At 38.3% G+C, this 22,843-nt stretch overlaps 2 protein-coding genes across 2 annotated transcripts; one reads left to right on the top strand and one right to left on the bottom strand.

Moving 5' to 3' along the window:
* Positions 1-2,503: 2,503 nt before the first annotated feature.
* On the bottom strand, positions 2,504-5,813 carry LOC110167808 (frizzled-2-like). Its single transcript, XM_020933196.2, has 2 exons — positions 5,731-5,813; positions 2,504-5,657 (listed from the first exon to the last, which is right to left on the bottom strand). Exon 2 carries the CDS (start codon positions 5,613-5,615, stop codon positions 3,987-3,989), a length of 1,629 nt encoding a protein of 542 aa, XP_020788855.1. The 5' UTR covers positions 5,616-5,657; positions 5,731-5,813; the 3' UTR covers positions 2,504-3,986.
* Positions 5,814-7,766: 1,953 nt separating this feature from the next.
* On the top strand, positions 7,767-22,843 carry si:ch211-165g14.1 (uncharacterized). Its single transcript, XM_055152748.1, has 7 exons — positions 7,767-8,170; positions 9,619-9,796; positions 10,590-12,156; positions 15,427-15,520; positions 16,374-16,423; positions 17,263-17,324; positions 17,854-22,843. The coding sequence occupies exons 2-6, from the start codon at positions 9,621-9,623 to the stop codon at positions 17,296-17,298; spliced, it is 1,923 nt and encodes a 640-aa protein (XP_055008723.1). The 5' UTR covers positions 7,767-8,170; positions 9,619-9,620; the 3' UTR covers positions 17,299-17,324; positions 17,854-22,843.

Raw genomic sequence — 22,843 nt, 5'->3', positions numbered from 1 at the left:
TTAAAAAGCATGACAATATCTAGTAATCCAAAATATTCAGATTATGTTACTCACTCTAAGTAATTTAATGGATTATGTTGCAAATTACATTTTGGGATATGCAATCTGTAATCTGCAGAGAAATACATTTTAAAAGTAACCTTCCCAACACTGGATCTGGAATTGCCATCCTCTGCTGAACTAACGGAAAAAAGTATGTTAACTTGAAAACTACTGCGTCATGACATCACAAGGTGGAACAGAGCATTTGAGCTCTGGAGATTTAGATAGACTAATAATAAAACGATTACTCAAACATGTGCGAATGAAACAAAACACAACTCTGGGTATGTTTTTGATGAGGAAACAACATTATAACATGGCTTAAAGGTCCATTGTGTAACTTTTCTGGTGGAGGGTCCATCAAATACTTTTCTCCATGAAGATGTTACAGGTCAGCTCTGTGGAGAGGCAATCCCACTCAGTGATAGTACCTGTTTTTGTATTTTTGAGCTATAAAACCACCTGTAATTGAATAAATGTAAGGTTGAGCTGTTTAATGTCATACTGTGGAACATTCCAGGCAGAGCAACATATCCATAGGAACAAGCAGATGACAGACCCCTAAGAAAAAAGTTACAGTTAGTCTTTACGTAAAACTTTATAGATGTATAGGTAATATAACAAAACATGCTGAAGGCCGTAGCCCAAGCAATAATTCCAGACTGACACATTTTGGTCTGGCGCCAGTTTATGACACAGACACAGAAAAACTGAACCAAAACTGACACAACGCAGGATTTTCATTTGACAGCTTTAGCATTAGCGCCACTATGAAACTTTAACAGGGGCCGGTGCTGCAGAGGTCCATTAGGAAAGACCAGAAGCTTTTTATGGCCTCAGACAACAGCTGTTCAGGTGCGACGCCCACTCACCCATTTGTGAACAAACGAAATGGCTGCCACCTCGAGCCAGCTGAGAAAAGAATGACTTCCACATCAAGAATCCAAGAAACCACATGTAATATGGACCGAAACAAGGACCATTTCACTACGAAAACTAAAACCTAGCCGAGTTAAGATTACTTGAATTCAGAAAGTTTTGAGTTCGCTTGAGTAAATCTACCAATGGAACAAGACTTTTTGTAGTAAAAATATGAAAATACAACAGCCCTTTTCACTTTAAAAACAAACTCTTAAGTTGCTTGAATTAAGAAAAACACACTTATTCCATTGGTAGATCGTTTGACTTATGAAGTTCAAACTAGTCAAATAAAGTAAAAGTTCTTAATTTAAGTAACTTGCCTTGATATTGTTGTTTGCAGTGGTGAGTTCTCTATGGAAGGTACTTGTCAGTGGTCCATCGATAATTAAGATTATTTAGGTCAAAAATAAATAATTGTGAGAATTTTAGAAACATTTCAATTCAAACTAGACTTCAAAAAAGAAAACCACAATGTGTTTATGTCACAATACATTCACTTTAGAAAGACTGATAAAGCTGGTTGCCTACTACAACTACAACTACATCTACAACTACTACAACTACAACTACACTACAACTACTACAACTACTACTACACTACTACAACAACTACTACTACAGCTACGAAAACTACTACAAATACTACTACTACAACAACTAAAACTACTACAACTACTACAACTACATCAACAACTACAACAACTACATCAACAACTACAACTACTACTACTACAATAACAACTACTACAACTACTACAACTACTACTAGAACTACAACAACTACAACAACTACTACTACAGCTACGAAAACTACTACAAATACTACTACTACTACAACTAAAACTACTACAACTACAACAACTACATCAACAACTACAACAACTACATCAACAACTACTACTACAATAACAACTACTACAACTACTACAATAACAACTACAACTACTACTAGAACTACAACAACTACAACAACTACTACTACAACAACTACAACTACTACTACAACAACTACAACTACAACAACTACTACTACAACTTCAACAACTACAACTACTACTACTACTACAACTACACCTTCTATTACACCTTCTACTACTACTACTACTACTACACCTACTACTACTACTACTACTACTACTACTACACCTACTACTACTACACCTACTACTACTACTACTACTACAATAACAACAACTTCAACAACTACAACTACTACTACAACTACACCTTCTACTACACCTTCTACTACTACTACTACTACTACTAGAACTACAACAACTACAACTACAACTGCGACAACAACAATGACTACTACGCGGTTATTACAAATCACTTTAGTACCTTGCCAATTATATTTTCTTGTTTTAATACAATTTATGCCAAATTTATCACACAGATTCATTCAAATACAAAGACTATTTTACATTCAAATACCATTCAGGTCAAGGTAAAATTATTAAATCTTTGGATATTGTACTTTTCTCTGTGATTTAACAGAATAGACTGAAATGAAAACAACTGTATAAAAAACACAGTGGAATGGGTTAAAGTTCTGTATTGAGTTTAACCAAAGACAAACATGAGTGTACATTATTTTACAGTGCGAAAGATAGTATTGCTTCTTAAATACAAAATATAGAATTTCACATTTGTACAAAAAGTATTTACAAGTTCATTTTAGTTACATGGGGAATAAAAAAACAAAACTTGAATTCAGTCTTTGTTTGGCAGCTTTACTTTGGTATCATAGGGTCTCTGTCTCTTTGGTGAACGTCTTTAGATAAATGGAAGGAGGCTGCACAATATTGCCAAAGCATGATATGATCTATAGGGATGGTATATCAGTTATTGTCGGTAATCAAAAGGATTCCCCCAGATATCGGTAATGGTCCGATAATGAAAATGAAGCCGATATTTGACACTGATATTTCCTGCAATGGCACAGCTTCAGGGGTCATTTCCAGTTTGTTTTTAGTGCGTCTGATTTGTCTTTTTAAGCAACGAAATGAGTAAAAATATGGACATGAACACATTTTATTATTGTTTTTACAAAAGTGATAAGTTAATATGTAAACTTAACTAAAACTATAACTTAAAGGTGCATTGTGTAACTTTTCTGATGGAGGGTCTATCACCTGCTTGTCTCATGTAGATGTTTTTGCTTTACCCAAAATGTTCCACTGTAAGGCATTAAAGTCATCTATCTTGCATGCTCAGAAATACTAAGCATACATTTGAACTTTGTTTCTCCACAGATCTGACTTGTAACTTGGCCTGGTGATGTCACATACTTTTATTTATGGTAGGTAGGTATGGTAGGTAGATAATATTAATGCCATACTGTGGAACATAGACATACACAGAGCACCTTTAACATAAATTTGGTCGGCACTATTGATTTTAAAAGCTTAATATCGGTATTGGCAATTATCGATTATAGGCTACAACAGCAAGGCCAATATCGGATATCATCTTCAAAATTTTATATCAGACCATCCGTTATGATCCCTTATACAATAACCTTAATTGTATTGTTGTGGGACTAATTCCAAATCACTGTTGTTGCGTTCTTGGGCAAGACACGGTCTCCCGCCCATCCATGTTTGAATGTGTAAGAAAAACTTGGAGTATATTGTTTTGTATTTTTACATTTTAGAGACTCATTGTGTCTTGATTTTGTTTGGGTTTAGTCTTGAGTTGCAAATTTGAATCTATGAATGGTGTAATTGTAGACTAAATGATATAAAAATGGCACCATGTGAAAAGTTACAGTCATTGCATTTGTTCTAAATATTGTGCAGCCCTGTTCAGCCTCCCCATGTTAAATCCACAACTGACATGATAAAAAGTCACTGAAAACAGTGTCCAAAGACCACAGGGATTATTCTCAAGAGTTGTGGGTTAAACCTCCAGCTCTTAACAATTTGCTGAATGTCTCTCCCACTCTTCGGCCCATTTCATGCTATATTGTCCTGTCAAACGCAGCTTACAGGCCACAAAAGTCATTTAAAAAAATGTCATTTTCACACTGTGGTTTCTCCGTTTTTCCCATTTGTCAGTTTTGAATAAAACTTATGCCAGGAGTGCAAAGTTTTCCCAGACCAAATCCAGAACCCGGATGTAATTCCCACAATGAGAGTCATCAGATATTTGATCATGTAAACGGTGAAATCTGGGGTCATTCGTGGTCCGCTATGCATGGGACAAAGGATCGCCAAAGATCTACAGTTTTGACTCAGCCACGTTCTCTCCCAGTGTGGCCGGAAAGCTTGCTCGTAGAAGAAGCAAGCGATAACGATTGTCGCAGGAACCGTGTAGAGGACGCTGAAAACGCCAATCCGAACCATTAGCCTCTCCAGCTTTTCCGTCTTGGTGCCGTCGTGTTTCATAATCGTGCGGATTCGGAAAAGAGATACAAATCCAGCCAGGAGGAAGGAGGTCCCGATGAAGAGGTATATGAAAAGTGGGGCCAAAACAAAACCTCGTAGTGGGTCGAGGTTGCTAGAGCTGACATAGCAAACACCGCTGAGAAGATCTCCTTCGATTTGCCCCATCGCCAATATGCTGATTGTCTTGATGGCGGGTACTGCCCAAGCTGCCAGGTGAAAATACTGAGAGTTTGCTTCAATGGCTTCGTGACCCCATTTCATGCCAGCGGCTAGGAACCAGGTTAGCGACAAAATGACCCACCAAATCGAGCTGGCCATGCTGAAAAAGTACAACATCATGAACAAAATGGTACAGCCTTCCTTTTTGGTGCCTTGGACGAGAGTTTTATAGCTATCCGGAAAGAACATGCCATTGCAAACCACACTATCTCCAAGGAAGTATCCGGCGATGTAAGCTATAGATACCATTGTGTAGCAACCAGATAGGAAAATTATGGGTCTTTCGGGATACCTAAAGCGCTGCATGTCGACCAAATAGGTGAAGACGGTGAATAACGTTGATGCACAGCAAAGGGCAGACCATACTAAAATCCACAGACGAGAAAACTGGATCTCCTTCTCACTGAAAAACATATGGCCACCACCTTTAGTTGGTTCACAGGGTGCCCCGCAGTCTTTGGCATCCATAAACTTGTAATTCAGATACGGTGGAACTTTGAGGCTATTGGGGCAAGAGAAGGGCAAGTCGTGAGGGGCAAATATGGTGTGGTCCGGGGGTATGGGAGCGATCACGGGCGGTACGGTGGCAGGAGAGGAGTCGTTCTGACCGACGCAGATTTGCCCGTCTCCCAACACTGGAAAGTTTTCACAGCGTAAACGATCGGGCCACTGAAATCCAAATTTGTTCATAAGAGCTTCGCAACCTTGCTTGGCACGCTCACAGATGGACCTGCACGGGGGGATCGCCTTCTCCAAAACGGTGCACACGGGCGCGTACATGGAGCAGAGGAAAAACTTTAACTCTGGCGAGCACTGCACTTTTACGAGCGGGTAGAACTGGTGTACCTCCAAGCCAGCATCCTCTTGGTTGTAATGTCCCACCAGGTTAGGCATTATAGTTTGATTGTAGGCGATGTCCGTGCACAGAGGGATTGAAATCGGTTGACAAAATCCATGTTCGGGTACCACCATTCCGTTGTCGCCTTGCGCTGATACGAGCACGGGCAAAAGGAGCAGGGCGCACCAGAGGGAACGAAAATCCATCTCGGAAAAGTTTGCTCGTACAAAAAGGACACTTCAATTTGTCTAAAACATGGATCAAACTGGTAATTAATGTTCCAAAATTACAGATTAAAAGCGTGTACAGTTGTGGGAATACCTGGACACGACTTCTTTGTGCTTGTTCGTCGCTCCTACTGTTCCTTCTCACTTTTTCCACAGCACGCACCACACGCAACTCCCATTTCTAGACTCAGTCCAAGCCACCGATAACACTCAAGAGACAGCCGGTTTACACCTTCAAAATAAATGTACAGGCCGATTTCTGGTACTTTTTGCATCCAGAGAAACTGCATATTCTAATAAAAGTCTCAAATGCGCACTTGCAAAATGACAACAACTTTAACTTATGGCTTGAAGTTAACTTTAGAGATGAACTTTGCATTTTTTGCCTATTTTCAGTTTACAAAAATATTTTATTTTGAAAACATTCCTCGTTTTCTTGTTTTTCAGTGTAAAATTGTCAAAGGTAATTATCAAGGTAGGACCGTCGCATTTTATTGGCTTGAAATAAATAAAGAAATGAATTAATAAATAAAATGTTTCCCATATTTTTTCTTCAACCGCTATTACAACGTTTTGGCAATACAGTACACTATAATATAGTTACTAATAATTAAACGAAGAATGTGCAAATGGTCTAAAACGGTAGCCTAGAAGCAGCCCCCAAATTATGTGATCTTAAGTGTTTTATCTTTATACCTGTACTGTAATAAACTTGTGTATAGGATTTGGGATTTTTACCTAGATCCATGGTACACGCTTACAGAATAGGGTAATTTTCTAATGTTTTGTATTTGTGGAAAAGAAGAGAACTAGACAATGCAGAATTCATATAAATATTTTCATTGTATTTCTGTATTTATTTATTTTTGAAAACTGCAAGCATGTGAGGCCTACGTCAAACACTCCATTTTACACTGGACTCAAGGCATGATGCTTTAATAAAATAGGCAAGCCGACATTCTTATTATTATATCTAACTTTATTACAGACTCGTAGCTAAAAGAGTTAAAAGACACCACACTCAAAACCCCACTCCTTCAGCACAATATCTGTACAGATTTTTGCAACTCCCATCAAACAGCAATAGCCTATGTAACAGATATTAGGTGGATTACATAGGTTTAATCTTATTTTGATATTACAACAGCCAAGTAGCCCACAGAGCAGATTACACGTACGCTCTGTTGTGAGTTGTTGTTATAGAAATCATTATTTTTATGAGTTGTTGTTTGGGGCCGCGGTGATGGGAGGCCCTGTGGTTGCCGGTGCGTCAATTTGTCTCACGCAGAGTCCACGTTCTGGAAAGTTTTCACAACGCAGACGATCGGGCCACTGAAATCCAGATTTGCTCATGATTTGTTCGCAGCCCTTCACGACCCGTTCACAGACTGGCCTGCACGGGGGGATAAACGTCACCAAAACCGTACACACGGGCGCGTAGACGGAGCAGAGGAAAAATTTCAACTCCGGAGAGCACTTTTCTTTCACGAAAGGGACAAACTGCTGTAAATCCTGGCCAGCGTCTTCTTGGTTGTGGTGTCCCATTAAATTAGGCATTACAGTTTGGTTGTATTGAATGTCCATGCAGAGAGGGATCGAAATAGTCTGACAAACTCCATAAAAAGGGAGCGCATCCCCACGTTGTGCTGATAGAAGAGACAGCAGAAGAAATACTACGTGATGAAAAAAAGCCATCTTGAAAAATGCGTCACGGGCGGTAAGAAATAGCTGGACGAAACTTTACGCGCGCCCCTCGCTTAATTACGCAACACCGTTAAGTCATCACCGATTATTAAACTTCCACATTTTTGTTTATGAAACCTAAATAAAATACATTCATTCATGATTACACTATTATATATTGTTCTTGAATTTAAAACTGATAAATAGGGTTTGTGTGGTCTTTTTTTTTTTAGCATCACTGTTTTATTTTTAAAAATTACATTTTTAATAACAATTTTAATTAAGCTGTGGGACTAAATTTAAAATCATAGCTACATTAGTAATCAAAGTGTAATTAGTTTGTCCTAATATTCTTTTGGTAATGTTTTGAGGCCAGTAAGCCCATCAAACTTGTATTATTTTATTCTGACAATCTTTATTTTGAAGGAGCAAACTTATTTCCGGTTTGACACATTTCGTATTTTAACTCGTTTTAACTTTACGCTGCTAGAAAACGTATCCACGATGACAACTTTAAACACGAAGCGGATCTGACACGCGTAAAAATCATCATTCTTATGATCAAAACATTTATTTGATCTCGTGTCGCTGGATGTTCCGCAGTTTAGGTCTTTCATGTAGCACTACGTCATGCTAAGCGGCTAGTGCGTGATGCTAAGCGGCTAACTAGCGTGATCCGCGGCTGGCTGCTGCTGTTGTTTACATCCGAGAATGATGGGCCTGTCCGGGTAGGTGTGTTAGCCAATCCCCCGCCCGTGGTACCCGAGTTTCAGAGGCAAAAAGGGGGTCCCGAAATCCGCAGTTTAGCCGTGGAGGGGGGCGACCATCCGAGATCCACTGCCTTTATCTGGGTAAGAATCGAAGAATTGGAACTTTTGGAATCAGCTTTGCATGTCACTGTCTCTCATCTTTACAGGTGTCAGGTTAGAAATCTGCAATTTAGCTGTTGTATAGTCTAACAAAATGTACAGGAAATGCATTTTAGTGACTTTTGTAGCTATTTTTGCATTAAGATTTCATCAGTTCAATAACTCGTGTATGCAGTGACACCTGAGGGAGTTGGTGGACCACAGCAGTAACCTACCTCCAACTGTCTACTTCCACTCATTTAAAACAGACAGAATAAAGACTAATAGGCTGTAATCCTTTAAAATGTATCTTTATTTTTGTTAATTAAGTCTTTATGCAGGTTTATTATGCAGCTATTAAGGTCTAAAAATATAATAATAAATTAAGTTATATTTTTCTCATAAATGTAAAATAAATATACACATAAATACATACAAAACTACAGTATATGATTTGAATGTCTTTTAAACTCCAGGGATAATATGAAAAAAATTATAGTAAATAAACAGTAGCTATGCAACAACAAGAAATCTGTCCTTTTTTGTCACATTGGGCAATCAGAGTTTGATTTAATATTATTTCTTATGAAGAGACACATGACAAAAATGTGTGGTGTTTAATAAATATGGACAAAAAAAGCTGCTGCTTCAGCAACTTAACATGAGAAAGAAAAAAAAATGTGGGTTGCACAATTAATCACTATCGAATCAATCAATCAATCAAGCTATTTGAATTGGTGCAATTATTAAATTGCCAAGGCTGTAATTATTTAGATAATAGAATGTCCTCTCCAAAGAACAAAATGTCTTGTCTTTTAATGGAGACATCTTGTTGTACCTGTAGTTTAGACTGAAATGCATGAGATTCTTGTATTAGTTTAACAGTTCACATTTCAGTCTTCTCTCAAATGTTAATGCTTCTGGAGTTGTTTACAATGTGCACTCTGAACAGAGTCCAGCTTTTTAAACATAAATTTCAAATCTAATAAGCACTTTTCTGACTCAGTAATTAGTCAAAAAAAAAAAAATCGAATGTTTTCTCCCAAAATCGTGCAGTGCCTATTATGCCAGTAAATACTACATAAACTTATCATTCCAGGCATAATTTTTTATCTTGAGGACTTTTTCTTTATTCTAGTGGGGAAATGTGTGTTATTTTTACTGTATTATGATGAGATTTGAGCTGTAGAAGGTTTGAATTATGAACCTCTGTGACTTTTTTTTGTTGTACATTTTTAAATTTTGTACATTTAGAATATTTTTAGTGCATAATTCTGCTTTATGGTTTGGTTTCAGTATTAGTCTATTTCTCCAAAGTCCAAACTCTGCTGCTCGTAATAGTATATACTGTCAATTTAATTTGATCACAATTCAAGGAAAATCTTTGTGTATGAAATTAATACAATGCATACTTTTTTTTTACATTTCTGACGTTTTTGCTCCTGTTGCAGTGATGGATGTGTCCTCCAGGGGGCTCCCTCCACTGCTCATGGACCTGTCAAAGGGCTTCTCTGTGGGTCGTCTGCCCCACAGCCACGCTCAGCCTCTGGACATGACCAAGAAACCCGAGTGGTACCACCGCCAGCCCCAGAGCTGTGGTCCAGACCTGTCTTCTCCCTACAGAACCAGGTCTCATCTACGAAATATTATTACTACTCACCGTTAGTGTACTCCCAGTTGTATCGTATTGATTTATGCATGTCTGGGTAATTCTGTATTGTTCTGCATTCAAGACTTAGGTGAAAGCTGAAATCTGAGCACTCATTTACTATATTTACTTAACGACTTTTCAGTTAATCCACATTCTGGTCATAGATGGGGCTCAAAAATGTCACATAGAGACATTTTTCAACAGTAAAACAATAAAATCTGATAATTGTTACTCTGAAATGAAGAGACTGAGCTTTGAGCGCTGCAGTTTTGAACAGGACAGTTCTATTTTTAAATCATTTTGAGTCAATGTTGTTGTTTACAGTGAATTAAATGTTATAGTTTAAAGGTCCTCAATTAAGCAAAATTGTGAGCTTTCAGCCATGTTTAATGATGTTACCTTATCAGAACATTCCTGAAGCTGTGTTTTGTTTTATTCACACGTCTGGGTAATCCTTTATTTTTAGTCTCCATCTTCAAAGCTCAGAATGCTCAGTTCCACCTTGTGACAACTTGAAAACTACAGCTTCATGACAACAAGTACTTTTTACCTTTTGTTCAGTAGAGATTGAAGTTTTCCAAATGATTCTAGTTGAAGTATATGGTGTTTAAAATCATCCTGTATTACCAAATTACTTCACAAGGTGGAACAGAATGGTTTCTGTTTGACAAAAGAACTCAGCTTAAACATTTGTGAATTAAACAAAACACAACTTCAGGTATGTTTTTAATACCTCCTTAAAGTCTCACTCTTGATTTTTTTTTTTTACAGTTCTCTGCGCCCAGACTTGAACCAGGAAGCTGCAAACTACATGAACTCTCCTCTCAATCCTGGTTTGGATCTGTACCACGACCAAGTCCACAACAACTTATGGCACAGGGGATTTTACAACGCGAGCGGAAACGCAGGCCCCGAAAGCAGCGGGGTCGAGGAAGAAGAAGAGGAGGAGGAAGAGGACAGCGATAGTGACTCTGATGTTATATTTTTGGTTTCGTCCGCTAAAGAACCTCTCCTATGCACAACCTTTATACAGGACAATGTAACGCACATAGTAGAGCCACTGTCCCCCTCCTCGCTAGATGACAGGAGAAGCTGCTACGATCTACCTCAGTCCTCCCCCAGTCGGGATAGCTCCTACACGGAAGAGTCTTCAGATAGTTCCGTTGACATCCCTGTCCACCACGCCCGCCCCATCGTTGTTCTATCTGACCTCAATGCAGTTTATGCCGACCAATCGCTGGCCGACGCTTCCAGCGATGATAGCGACGCCAGTGAGGTCAGCAAGAAGAAATTTGTTAAAAGGGTAAACGAAAATGAAATGCAAACGAGACCGAAAGTGCAGCGCAGTTGTAGTGTTAGGAAACCGTCGTCTACCACTCCCCCGCTAACTCCGCGACGAAGTTTGAGACGCCAAGTAAAAAATAGCGCAATAGGTCTTTATAATGAAAGTTACGATTCGGACGATGTTTTGGATTTCGTAGCCAGGGTTTCCAGTTCAGACGAATCAATTCCTCAACAGAAAAATGCGCAAAGAATGAGTTGTAGTAAAGAAAGCAAGTCCAATATAGATGCCACAACTCAAGACGATCCTCCCTCAGAAAAGGAAGAACCACTACAATGCAAATCGGTGGTCACAAAACGTACTGATAATAATAATAGGAGGGGAAAGATTGCGAAAAAGTTAAGCGTCGCAAAGCAAAACTGTAAAGAACCTATAGAGAAAAGTCAAATCAAAAGGACAATCAAAAAACGCAAAAGAAAACGGAAATTCCAACAGAACAGTCAGTCTTCGTTGTTCACAATTGACCCAAAAATCGCTCTGAAATATGCATACAGGAAGAAAAGAGAGCCAAAATTTGACAGCTTTTCGCCGTTCATTCACATAGAGAAGGAAACGTGCACGGTGGTCAACTATCACGAGGAGGAGACAGCCCAGAAAAAGCCAGTACCAAGCCAAAACGTGTCCGGATTCGTACCCACAACCTCCTGTTACAGCCTGGGTCGCGTTAACCCAGATTCGAAACGTACTGAGTATTTAAAGTGCTGCTTATGTGGTCAAACGGCAAACGCTAAGATGCTCGGCGATCTGCACGGCCCCTACTATCCTGTGTTTTCAGACGGGCAGAATCCAAGGACTGCGCAAAATGGGCATGTAGAAGAAGAGGGAAGTGAGTTTCAAAATAAAAGCATCAAGGAAGAGGATGCGCTTGTGAATGAGACTCTTAATTTGGAGGAGTGCTGGATGCATGAGGATTGTGGAGTTTGGTCGACTGGCGTTTTCTTGGTCAGAGGGAAGTTGTACGGATTAAAGGAGGCGGCACTTCTCGCTCAACAAACGGTAAGACAGTCATTATTTTTTTTATTTAAAGGTGCAATGTGTAACTTTTCTGGTGGAGCGTATTGCCATCTACTCGTCTCTATGGAAATGTTATTGTTTTGCCTGGAATCTTCCATCGTATGACATTTGGCTTATCTATATTGTATTTATTTAAAAGTGCACTATGTAGCTTTTTGGTTGCGGCTCCATCATCTGCTTGTTTCTATGGATACGTCATTGCTCTGCCCGGAAAGTTCCACAGTATGATATTAAACAGCTCTACCTTACATTTATTAAATTACAGGTGGTTTTAAAGCTCAAAAATATCTAGAAAAACAGGCATTCTGACTGTGAGCGGGGTTGCCTCTCCACAGATCTGACCTGTAACTTGGTCTGGTTTGGTCTCCTGGAAGATAGAAAGGTTTAATACCATACTGTGAAACATTCCAGACAAAACAATAACATCTCCACAGAGAAAAGCATAGGACGGACCCTTCACCAGAAAAGTTACACAGTGCATCTTTAAATCGAAAAGTTTTTGAAGTGTCCATATTACGCAGTTTTTTCAGATCTATGTTATAATGTTATTTCCTCATCAAAAATGTACGTGGAGTGGTGTTTTGTTTCATTCACACTTGTTTAACACAAATCCTATAATTTATAGCATATTTAAACTCACACAGCGAAAGTAGCTGTTAACTTGAAAACTACTGCTTCATGACATCACAAGGTGGGACAGTGCATTTTGAGCTCTGGAAATGTAAACAGACTAATAATAAAGAATTATTCAAATGTGTGAATGAAACAAAACACAACTCCAGGTTTGTTTTTGAGGAGGTAACAACATTATAACATGACTTAATGCTCACATGAGTATTTTTTGCATAATATAGGACCTTTTAATATGTAAAACTGCCTGGGGAAACACGAATTCTTGCTTTATGTCGGGTTGTCTCTCCACAAATCTGACCTGTCCGTATGCAATGCACTGTACGAGAAAAAACAAAAACTATACCATACACCGTCCTACTGATTTTGTGGTTATTCTGTATAGTGGCCACTTGGGGGTGCTACTCTACCTTCATTGACCTGTTTGGTAGACTAATAAAAGGCCCTAACTGACTCAAGTGCACTTAGGAATATATATACACTCTTATTACTACTACTACTAAATTGTATTTACTACTTCTCATAGTAGTACCCTAATAACAATGATAACAGCAGTAACTGAAGTTTATTTTATTTTTTTTGCAATATTAGAATGTAATTAAATATGTGTTTTTGTATTGTAGTACATTTCTTTTTCTTTTTTTTTTTTTTTTTAAACACATTTTTCTTTTATTTCAGCTTCAATGAATCAAATTTGTTTAAAAATATTACAAATCAGACGTGACCAGTTTGAGCAGCTGGACCCACATCTGGCGGAGGATTATTCCGCAAATCTGTTTTTAATCTTTTTTTTAATTTATTCACTTCACTGATAAAACTGCCACTTTGTAATTCCTTTCAAATGTTTTTATACACATTATTAAATTTGGTCTCAGAATTTCAATGGAGGGCAGGGGCCAATGTTACTCAGTTAAAAAAAAAACACACACATTCTACCAGATTTGACTGATATATTGAGGATGTATTTATTATTTTGGCTGACTAACTTAAAGGTGCACTGTGTAACTTTTCTGGTGGAGGGTCCGTCACTTGCTTCTCTTCATGGAGATACTGCCTGGAATGATCATTATTTATTTATCTCTATGGAAACGGCAGGTGACACCACAGGGCGGAGTTACATGCCAGATTTGAGGAGAGGCAAGAGTTTTTAGGTCAATAAAAACTAGAGGTGTTACGATATCCAAGTCTCACGATACAATATCGTCACGGTATGAACCTCACGGTACGATATTTATTGCGATATTGTGGGAAAGCTCATGATATGTTGGGGAGGCTCACGATTGCGGATGTAACAATATCCAAATCTCTCGTATATCGTGAAATATCGTACCATCTCACTGTACAATATTTATTGCGATATTTTGTGGAGGTTAAGAAAACTGTTAATATGCTACTTTTTCCTCTTAAAATGCCTTGACAAGACTTAAACCGAAGAACTAAGACTTAAAAGTGCTTAGAACTGTTATTTCTTCATGTAGTCTGTAATGAACTGGAGCAAAGGATCATGGTCTATGTAGTTCCCTCTGTCTTTTTTTAGATATCTGCACCATAACTCTTAATTTAAGCAAAGAGACTTGTAATTCAATATCTTATGATGGTCACGATATTATTGTGAGAACTTTGACGATACGATATCACGATATTTCGGTTATTGTTACATCCCCAATAAAAACCCATCTTATTGAGTAAATGCAAGATGGATACCTTTAAATGCCATACCGACATATTCCAGACAAAACGGTAACATCTCCTTGGAGACAAGCAGACAAGATGGCTGACCCTCTACCAGAAAAGTTACACAGTGCAACGTTTTTTTTTAAATCGCACCAATATGATACCGGTTGTGATATCAGGTCTAGTAATTTATCAAAGTTTAGCCCAATCAAATGCAAAGATATTGGCAAAATCTGTAATAAAACCTCTGCTGGCCATAATTGCAGTCTTGCCATTTGATAATTGTGCCAACTCAGATTACAATTACTGTACATCGGTGAGTATCAGAGTACAGATTTTTGATATCCTATACATGATTTTTACCGTCTTAAAAATGTGAAAAACAAAACTAGTTCATTATAAACGATTCACAGCAGTCCAAAGTCATTCCTCACTTTGTAAGCGCTTTTCACGACTTTCAGAGTGGAGTTTGACTGTGATGGTGAAGTTAACAGCTAGCATGCTAACACACACTTCCTGACTGTTATAGAATAAATTGTAGTAGCCCGAGAGTTGAAAAGGAGAGGCACAATGCTGGAGCTCTAAGGCAGGAAAAGATTATTTACCATCAGTACTGGACACAGAACTCTCCAGACCTTATGATAGTGTTGTAAATTCCAGTTGAGTGCACTCCAATCTGGCTATGCTTCTGTTGTAGGGAGTATTATACCTCCTGAAGATGTAGGATTGAGCTGGCAGTGTGCCCTCAGTACAGCACACAAATAGAATTCCTCTAGCACTGATTATCGAACAGCACTTTATAATCAAACAGCACTCAGCAGACTTATTTTAACCTCGAGAGCGGCTTCTAAATATATCTGTTCTGGGACAAATTATGCTCAAACACGAGGGAAAAACAATCAGGTGCAGGCCTTTTAAATTCTTTCTGTTGTGTTTTTCTCTCTCCAGACGTGTTGGCTGTGTGAGGAGAGCGGGGCCATCGTGGGTTGTTTTCAGAGAGGCTGTTGCAGAAGCTTCCATGTCTCCTGCGCAGTTCAGTCAGGTACAGTGAGTCAGACCCACACTATTCCGCGCTCACATCCTGTCCCTGTAAAGATTCTGTGATTCAGCGTCTCTGCACATTTAATATAGACCTGGTTTAGTCACGGATGTACTGTACAAGTGTACGGCTGCAGAGCTGTGCTGAGTCAGTCAGTCGTGTGGTCACTGCATTTCAGTATGTAGATAATTCATATATTTGTAGTTCAATTAGTTTACGAGTATGGAGTGGAGGTAGTGTTGTCACGATACTACGATGCTTGATTTCTAACTCGGTATCTAACTCGACTTCTAGCTCGACTTCTAGCTCGACTTCTAGCTCGACTTCAAACTCGACTTCTAACTCGACTTCTAACTCGACTTCTAACTCGACTTCTAGCTCGACTTCTTACTCGACTTCTAGCTCGACTTCTAGCTCGATTTCTATCTCGACTTCTTACTGGACTTCTATCTCGACTTCTAGCTCGACTTCTTACTCGACTTCTAACTCGACTTCTAACTCGACTTCTAACTCGACTTCTAACTCGACTTCTAACTCGACTTCTAACTCGACTTCTAACTCGACTTCTAACTCGACTTCTAACTCGACTTCTAGCTCGACTTCTTACTCGACTTCTAGCTCGACTTCTAGCTCGATTTCTATCTCGACTTCTTACTGGACTTCTATCTCGACTTCTAGCTCGACTTCTACTCGACTTCTAACTCGACTTCTAGCTCGACTTCTAGCTCGACTTCTAACTCGACTTCTAACTCGACTTCTAACTCGACTTCTAACTCGACTTCTAACTCGACTTCTAACTCGACTTCTAATTCAATTTCTTACTTGATTTATTTCATTTTTATTTTGTCTTTTTCAGGCTGTGTCTTAAATGAAGACAACTTCTCCATGAGATGCCCTGACCACAAGGTAAGACTGATCTTTTCTAATTTCTTGCCAATCAATGCCTTGCCAGTCCTAACACACTAAAACTAAAAGTTAAATAAAAGCAAACCCATAACATTGCAAAAAATAAAAACAATAAAACACAGTTGTCCCTCACTATACCTTTCGCGGCCTCGTTGTTTTGCAGATTTTTTTTGTGTGCAATTTTGCAATTTTTTACAGCATATGAATGCACGTTGTGTTCCTCCCCCTGTGTTCTGATTGGCTAAGGGACTGTAGACCATTGCCAATCAATCTCCTCCGTGCCGTGTCTCCTGTACAGTACAGAATGCCTTCAGTTGCCAAATTTACATAAATGTTCAATCTTTAGCAGTGTGATTCTGAAGTGCTGTGTGTTTGCAAGTTTTCTCCTCGACAAAAAATTGGTCTGCACTGACAAAGACTCCTGCAGTCACACCCAAAATGCAAACCATCGCACAAAAAGTTGGACTTCTGGACATGTTGAAAGAAGGTAGAAGTTATGCGGCTGTAGGGCGCCATTACGGAATAAAATCATTTTCAGTTTGTTACAATAAGGAGGAAAATAACATAAGGACGACAGCAGCAATAAGTTTTAAGAAGAATGCAAAAAGACTTGTAACTGTCCTGTCTGAGAAAAGTGTATAAAGTGTGTGCTGAGGGGTTTTACGCCCTTAAAACATATAGAATGATTGTAAAAAGTAAAGCTGACTACTTCGTTGATTTCGCCTGTTGCGGGTTATTTTTAGAACATAACCCCCGTGATAAACGAGGGACCACTGTAATATACACATTTACCCAATATCTTGTACGTTCCAATAATGAATTCTTGTGTTCATCTTCAGAACAAACCTTGCGTGAGCAGACAGCCCTTGAGATGACCTCCCAGTCCTCCACAGCTTCAGTGGTAAGTTATGACACTCCTGGCGCCTTCTGCTGGTCACATCAACCATTTACATCAAAACTGCAGTGTTTGATGCTCTCAGGATGAAATTAAGTTTTGTGAGTTAATTAAAAATATTAAAAACAATTGAAGTACCTGTTTTAAAAAGTAGTAATGTAGTATGTAGTATTTTGCAGAGATTTTTTAGAACAATTAAAGGATGAAGTAGAATTTTGCAGATTTTAAGTGATTCAATAGATTTTTTTTTTTCGAATTTTTCTAGTCGTTTTTGTGTGTTTGGTTTGCTCAAAGTTTGGACTCAAACTCAATTAAATGTGCTAAAAATAAGTAATTTCAGCAGGTCTCAAACCATAAAGAAAATTACTTTTTACTTTTCAGTCCAGATCTAAAATGTAATGGAGTAGAAAGTACGGGTACATGCTCTCTAATGTACTGAAGTAAAAGTAAAACATATCCACGAAATAGAAAAGTAAAGTACAGTCTGTTTTGTACACGTGCGCTTGGTTTCTAATGCTTTGTGAATGTTTTTCAGATGGCAGAGTGGACAGGCTCAGGGCTCCTCCTCAGCTATGCTCTTTTATAACTTCACATAAATGTTCAGTGTCCAGTTGTGGTTCAAATCATCTCGTCTGGTGAAAAGGGTTCCCACATTATAACATTTATTAGACGCACAGTACGTTTTCATTATTATCCATTTGGTCACTATGGCACATTTCTATAAAGCTAAGTGTTGTCAAATTATAAAACAACTTATATATTTAGCCTCTTCCTGATATTGTTTTCAAAGTTGTTAAAGGCGCTGTACCCGATTTTTACTGTATTAAAATGGACCTATTAAGCAGAGAACTTTTCAGCGCTTTTTATCATGTTATAGTTTCCTTCTCGTTTACGCTCTCGAAGTTGTATTTATAATAATTCATATTTGTTTTGAGTCTTTTTTATTCTCCTGTATTGCAAGAAGCCGTTGCTCAGATTAACCCCTGTTTTTAAGGCCACCAGTAGGGTCGGAACAATAAACAATAATATTGATTATTGTGATAAAAAGAGTAGACAATAATCGTTCGTGGGTAAATTTATATAATCGTGATAATCGCCAACAAAGATATTCACTGTTATATCACCAAAATGTGTAGAAAAAAGCTACTTATCTATCCATGTTTTCACTTATAACAAAGTACAATTATATAAAACTTGTTAAAACATGGAACTTATTACAATTATAATTATTCATATCAAATTTTTAATTTTTTTTACTATCGTTATATAATCGTCAATCGTACCTGTATTTTTGGGACTATAAGTCAATCCGGAGTTTAATCAATCAATCAACAACTTTATTAATCCCAAAGGGCAATTCAGTTCGCACATCTCTGGTCGTGCACAATCTATAAATAATAAAAGAAAAAGAAAGACAGACACCATACATTCAAACCACAGTGCATCAGGGACACAGTAGCAAATTCACTTTCCATTTAAAAGCCTTATGGCAGAAGGCATAAAAGATTTAATAAGTTGCACCAGCCAGAAAGATGAAGAAGAAAAAAACATATAAGTCGCACCAGACTATAAGTCACACGTTCTGGGGGAAATTTACTTGATAGAATCAGAGACCAGGAACTGACGCTTCATCTTGAAAGGAAAGTTGCAGTAATAACAATAGAACAGAAAACAACAGACTGAATAGGAGTCTGGTGTGTTATCTTCAGGTAACTATAGCATAAACAACTTAACAACAGAACAAGTTTACAGAACTCTTCATCTCACTCCAAATCACTAAATCCATTGAAGTCTTCATCCTCAGTGTCACGTCTGAGCAACTCCGCGATCTCCAGAGGTAAACTGTAGATCCATGATGGCCGCTTTTCGCCAGTGCCTCACAAGTTTCTCGCTCACTCCAAACTTTCTTTCTGTGGCTCGATTACTGTTTTTGACTGCACATTTTACTACTTGGAGCAGGACAGCGGCTTTTTGTGCAGGAGACATGCGCAGTAGAGTGAAGTGACAGTTAGTACAGAAGTAATAGGAGTAGCAGATCCTGACACACAAGCCTAGAGCGCCCTCTTGCAGCTGTCAGTGTGAACATTTTAATATATAAGTCGCAGGACCACCCAAACCATCCAAAAACGTTCAACTTATAGTCCAAAAAATATGGCAATTATTTTGGCCATGATAATTGTGACACCAGATTTAAGTATCATCCCATGCCTATCCACCCGTATGCATCCATTTCTCTGGACTTACTTACCTGCGATACATATAAGATTCGGTAGTGTTACGTAGTTATTTTGGTATAAATGCCAAAAAAAACAACCGCAGCATCCGTAGAGAGATTCCTGGTAACTTCTCGGAATCTTGTGATGGCGTTTACGGCGACGTCAGCTCCTATTGTGCACCGGAGTTTTCTAACGCGGAAGTCGGCAGATTTGTTTCTTTTATAAAAGCCGTTTTAGATCGGTGTCGCTGTTTAGAAAGTCCAAATTATAACGCAACGATCCACGGTGTCGTAGATTGTAACTATATAACCGACACAAGCACAGTACGGCAGAATAATTTCACTTTAATCGGTTCGCAGTCGCCCGAAGTTACTCCTCACTTACCTTTATACTACCTACTTGCCTTTGATAAGTTTATACTGTAAGCGCTTTTCATAACTTTCAGAGACCAGGGCGGAGTTTTGGAGCAGACTGTAAAACAACTAGCATGCTAATCACACACTTCCTGATCCACCACTCCGTGTACATACAGCATATCTGTACAAATGTATTTAAACACATGGGGAAAATCTGGTACAAGCCCTTTAAGCACTTTTAACCACTTGAGAAGTTCGGTGTCTCCTTCTGACAGTGTAAAGTGTGCCATACTGACCTGGTCTTTTCAACAAACTAGAGTGAAATTGAATGTAACTGGAAATACATTTTAGTTATTTGCGTTACACTTCGATCCACATTGTAATTTCCCAACACTAAAGTCGCACGGAGCTTTATGACAATGTACAGTTGTTAGTTTGTATGACGTGAGCCTTCTGACACTTTCTACACTTTTGTACCACTTTTCTATGGCGCTCACGGCTCTGTTTGTGCGGTTTGGTCACAGAGATGGTCAATGATGAAATGTCCAGAAGTGGGTAGAGAAAAATTTGTAAATTAGAGTAAAATTATAAAGCTGTACTATATGAAAAAGGTTCTCTGACCAGACAGTCCTTTCTACATTCTATTTGAATCCAGAAGGGACTAGAACAGGACCACAGACCGTGAAAATTCTCCATCCAAACTTGAGACGACGCTAATTTGTATCATGTCTCTCAAATGTAGAAGACATCTTTCCCAAATTCTCGAAACATTTAGAACAAAATATACAACTTCTTTTACCTGAGATAAGCTGAGATTGTTGATTCAGTAAAAATCCGGGCCGTTTCTCAGTTCTTTGTTGTTGTTTTTTTTCCAGCCATGTTTGTTTTTGACGGAACTGGAGCATGCATCTCTCTGATTGGTTAATCCACCTGTCAATCATGCTCTCTGAAATCAGGGAGACAAGAGAATACAGCATCAGACCCACTCGTCTTTGTAAAGTTTTTGCAAAGCGTGTGGTTCTGGCTGATCAGGTCATGAAAAAGGTAGTTGCAGTAAAAATGTTGAAAGAAAATACAATTCTTATCTACTAAATTACAAATAATGTGCTACTGTGTACCAATTTGTAGACTAGATCAAACTATTTCTGTTAATGAAACCAAAGAAAACATGCAAAAAAATGCATGTTGCATCTACCCTTATCTTTGGGGTATTTGGAAAGGCTAGAGCAAGAATTTAAAAAGCAATTCTATTTCTCTGTAACTTTAAGCCTCTGCAGCTCAAATATTTTCTTGTTACATTGAAAATAACAAAAATTTTCCCAAGACTGAAACGAAAATGTACAGACCATAAATATAGAGCCCCAAAGTATATTGTGCCAGATGAGTTGATAGAGTAATTACTAAGATTTTTTGTGACAAGGCCAACGCAATCGTCCAATCAGATTTGTTTATTTCAGTGACGCATGTGAAACGAAGGAGCTCATTGGTCACAAATCATTTACAAACAAAATTTCTCTCACCTCAGATTAACAGTTTAGTGATTTGCTCGTTGATTCTCCTGAAATCCTGATTTTTTAAATTTTTTTTTATAGAATAATTTGGATGATTTCAGCTCTGAAATGACCAATCTCTACTGAACAAATGGTAAAAGTAGCTGTTAACTATATAACTACCACTACATGACATCACAAGGTGGAACAGAGCATTTTGAGCTTTGGAAAAATAGTCAAACTAATAATAAAGGATTTCTCAAACTTGTGAATGAAACAAAACACAACTCCATGTTTTTGAGGAGCTAACACCGTTCGAACATAACCTGATTCATCAGCCAGTTTCACTTGGTGGAAACCGTCTGACCTCACAGCATTAGGATTTGTTCGCTTAACGGTAGGCAGGTATTTTTTTATTTAACCAATCCCTGCTGTTTGGCCGTGAAGTATGTATTGCACCAAATCCCGTAGGAAGAAGGGCAATAACATCTTTCCCCTTGATAAAATTCACCAAACATTCTCTTTGTTCCGGCTTTAAATCCTCGCTCTCGGGAATGTATGTCTTCGTCTACATCCATCTCGACCGCTTTGTTTACTGTTGTGCTGTACCACAAAAGGGACCCAGACAGGTGCTTGAGTTTGACGTCATGGCTTCACAGCTCTTCACTGATTGGCCGGTGCATGGTTTATAACTCGCCGGCGTCTAGTGTGTTCTGAATCCTGACCTAGTCGCTGGAGAGAAATGAAATTGAGCAGAGGCACTAGGTAGTTCTAACATGTCTTAAAGCTCACAAGAGTCAATTTTATGTAATACAGGAACAGGTCAGAACTACCCACTTTTGGACATTTTCACTTTGAACCTCACTGACTGAAGTCTACGGCACAACTCCAGAGACTAAAGCTCTGCCCCACAGCCTGCTCCTGTCCTCCTCATGCATGCACTTTACATGGTCCTCTTAATACACAAATACACCTGTTTATTTCAGTGTATTTATGTTTTCATTTAAATGTATGTATCCTTCTATATAAGATATTTAATTTAACGTAACGTAAGGCTGCAGTAAGCAAGAGTTATAATGTTAATATATGGATGGAAAAGTCTTCAGTGCTTATAATGTTACATTTATTTTTTGTCAAATACACATAGATCACTAATGATTTCAACAAAGACGTAATGTTTTTTATTATTTCAATGCTATATTTAAGTTGTAAGTAACAGTTTTTAATGTTGTGTATTTTCAGGAGCATTTTTCAAAGTTTATACAGAAACTATAGCACTTTTTTTTCTTTTATGAACTAAACTGTCAATTTATTTTTGGTTTCATTTCAAAACTTTTCACTACTGACCAGGTTACTATTGATAATTTGCAGTGACGTCACGCTGGGGGTGTTCTACGTGTGTGTATGGCAGAATGTTCAGCTGTTACCATGGAGACACAATGCACACGTCAATGAACAGTGGC

Source organism: Boleophthalmus pectinirostris, unplaced genomic scaffold, assembly GCF_026225935.1.
Source record: "Boleophthalmus pectinirostris isolate CB_2022bp ecotype Guang Dong unplaced genomic scaffold, ASM2622593v1 HiC_scaffold_17, whole genome shotgun sequence".
Taxonomy (NCBI): domain Eukaryota; kingdom Metazoa; phylum Chordata; class Actinopteri; order Gobiiformes; family Gobiidae; genus Boleophthalmus; species Boleophthalmus pectinirostris.
Note: the sequence above shows the minus strand (reverse complement) of the source record. Positions and strands in the feature narration are given on the sequence as shown.

Excerpts from the sequence above, each read along its gene's own strand:
- si:ch211-165g14.1 (XM_055152748.1), top strand. The coding sequence starts at position 9,621 with ATGGATGTGTCCTCCAGGGGGCTCCCTCCACTGCTCATGGACCTGTCA. Across the intron at positions 15,521-16,373 it reads CTCCTGCGCAGTTCAGTCAG|GCTGTGTCTTAAATGAAGAC; the intron begins GTACAGTGAGTC and ends TGTCTTTTTCAG. Across the intron at positions 16,424-17,262 it reads TGAGATGCCCTGACCACAAG|AACAAACCTTGCGTGAGCAG; the intron begins GTAAGACTGATC and ends GTTCATCTTCAG.
- LOC110167808 (XM_020933196.2), bottom strand. The coding sequence starts at position 5,615 with ATGGATTTTCGTTCCCTCTGGTGCGCCCTGCTCCTTTTGCCCGTGCTC.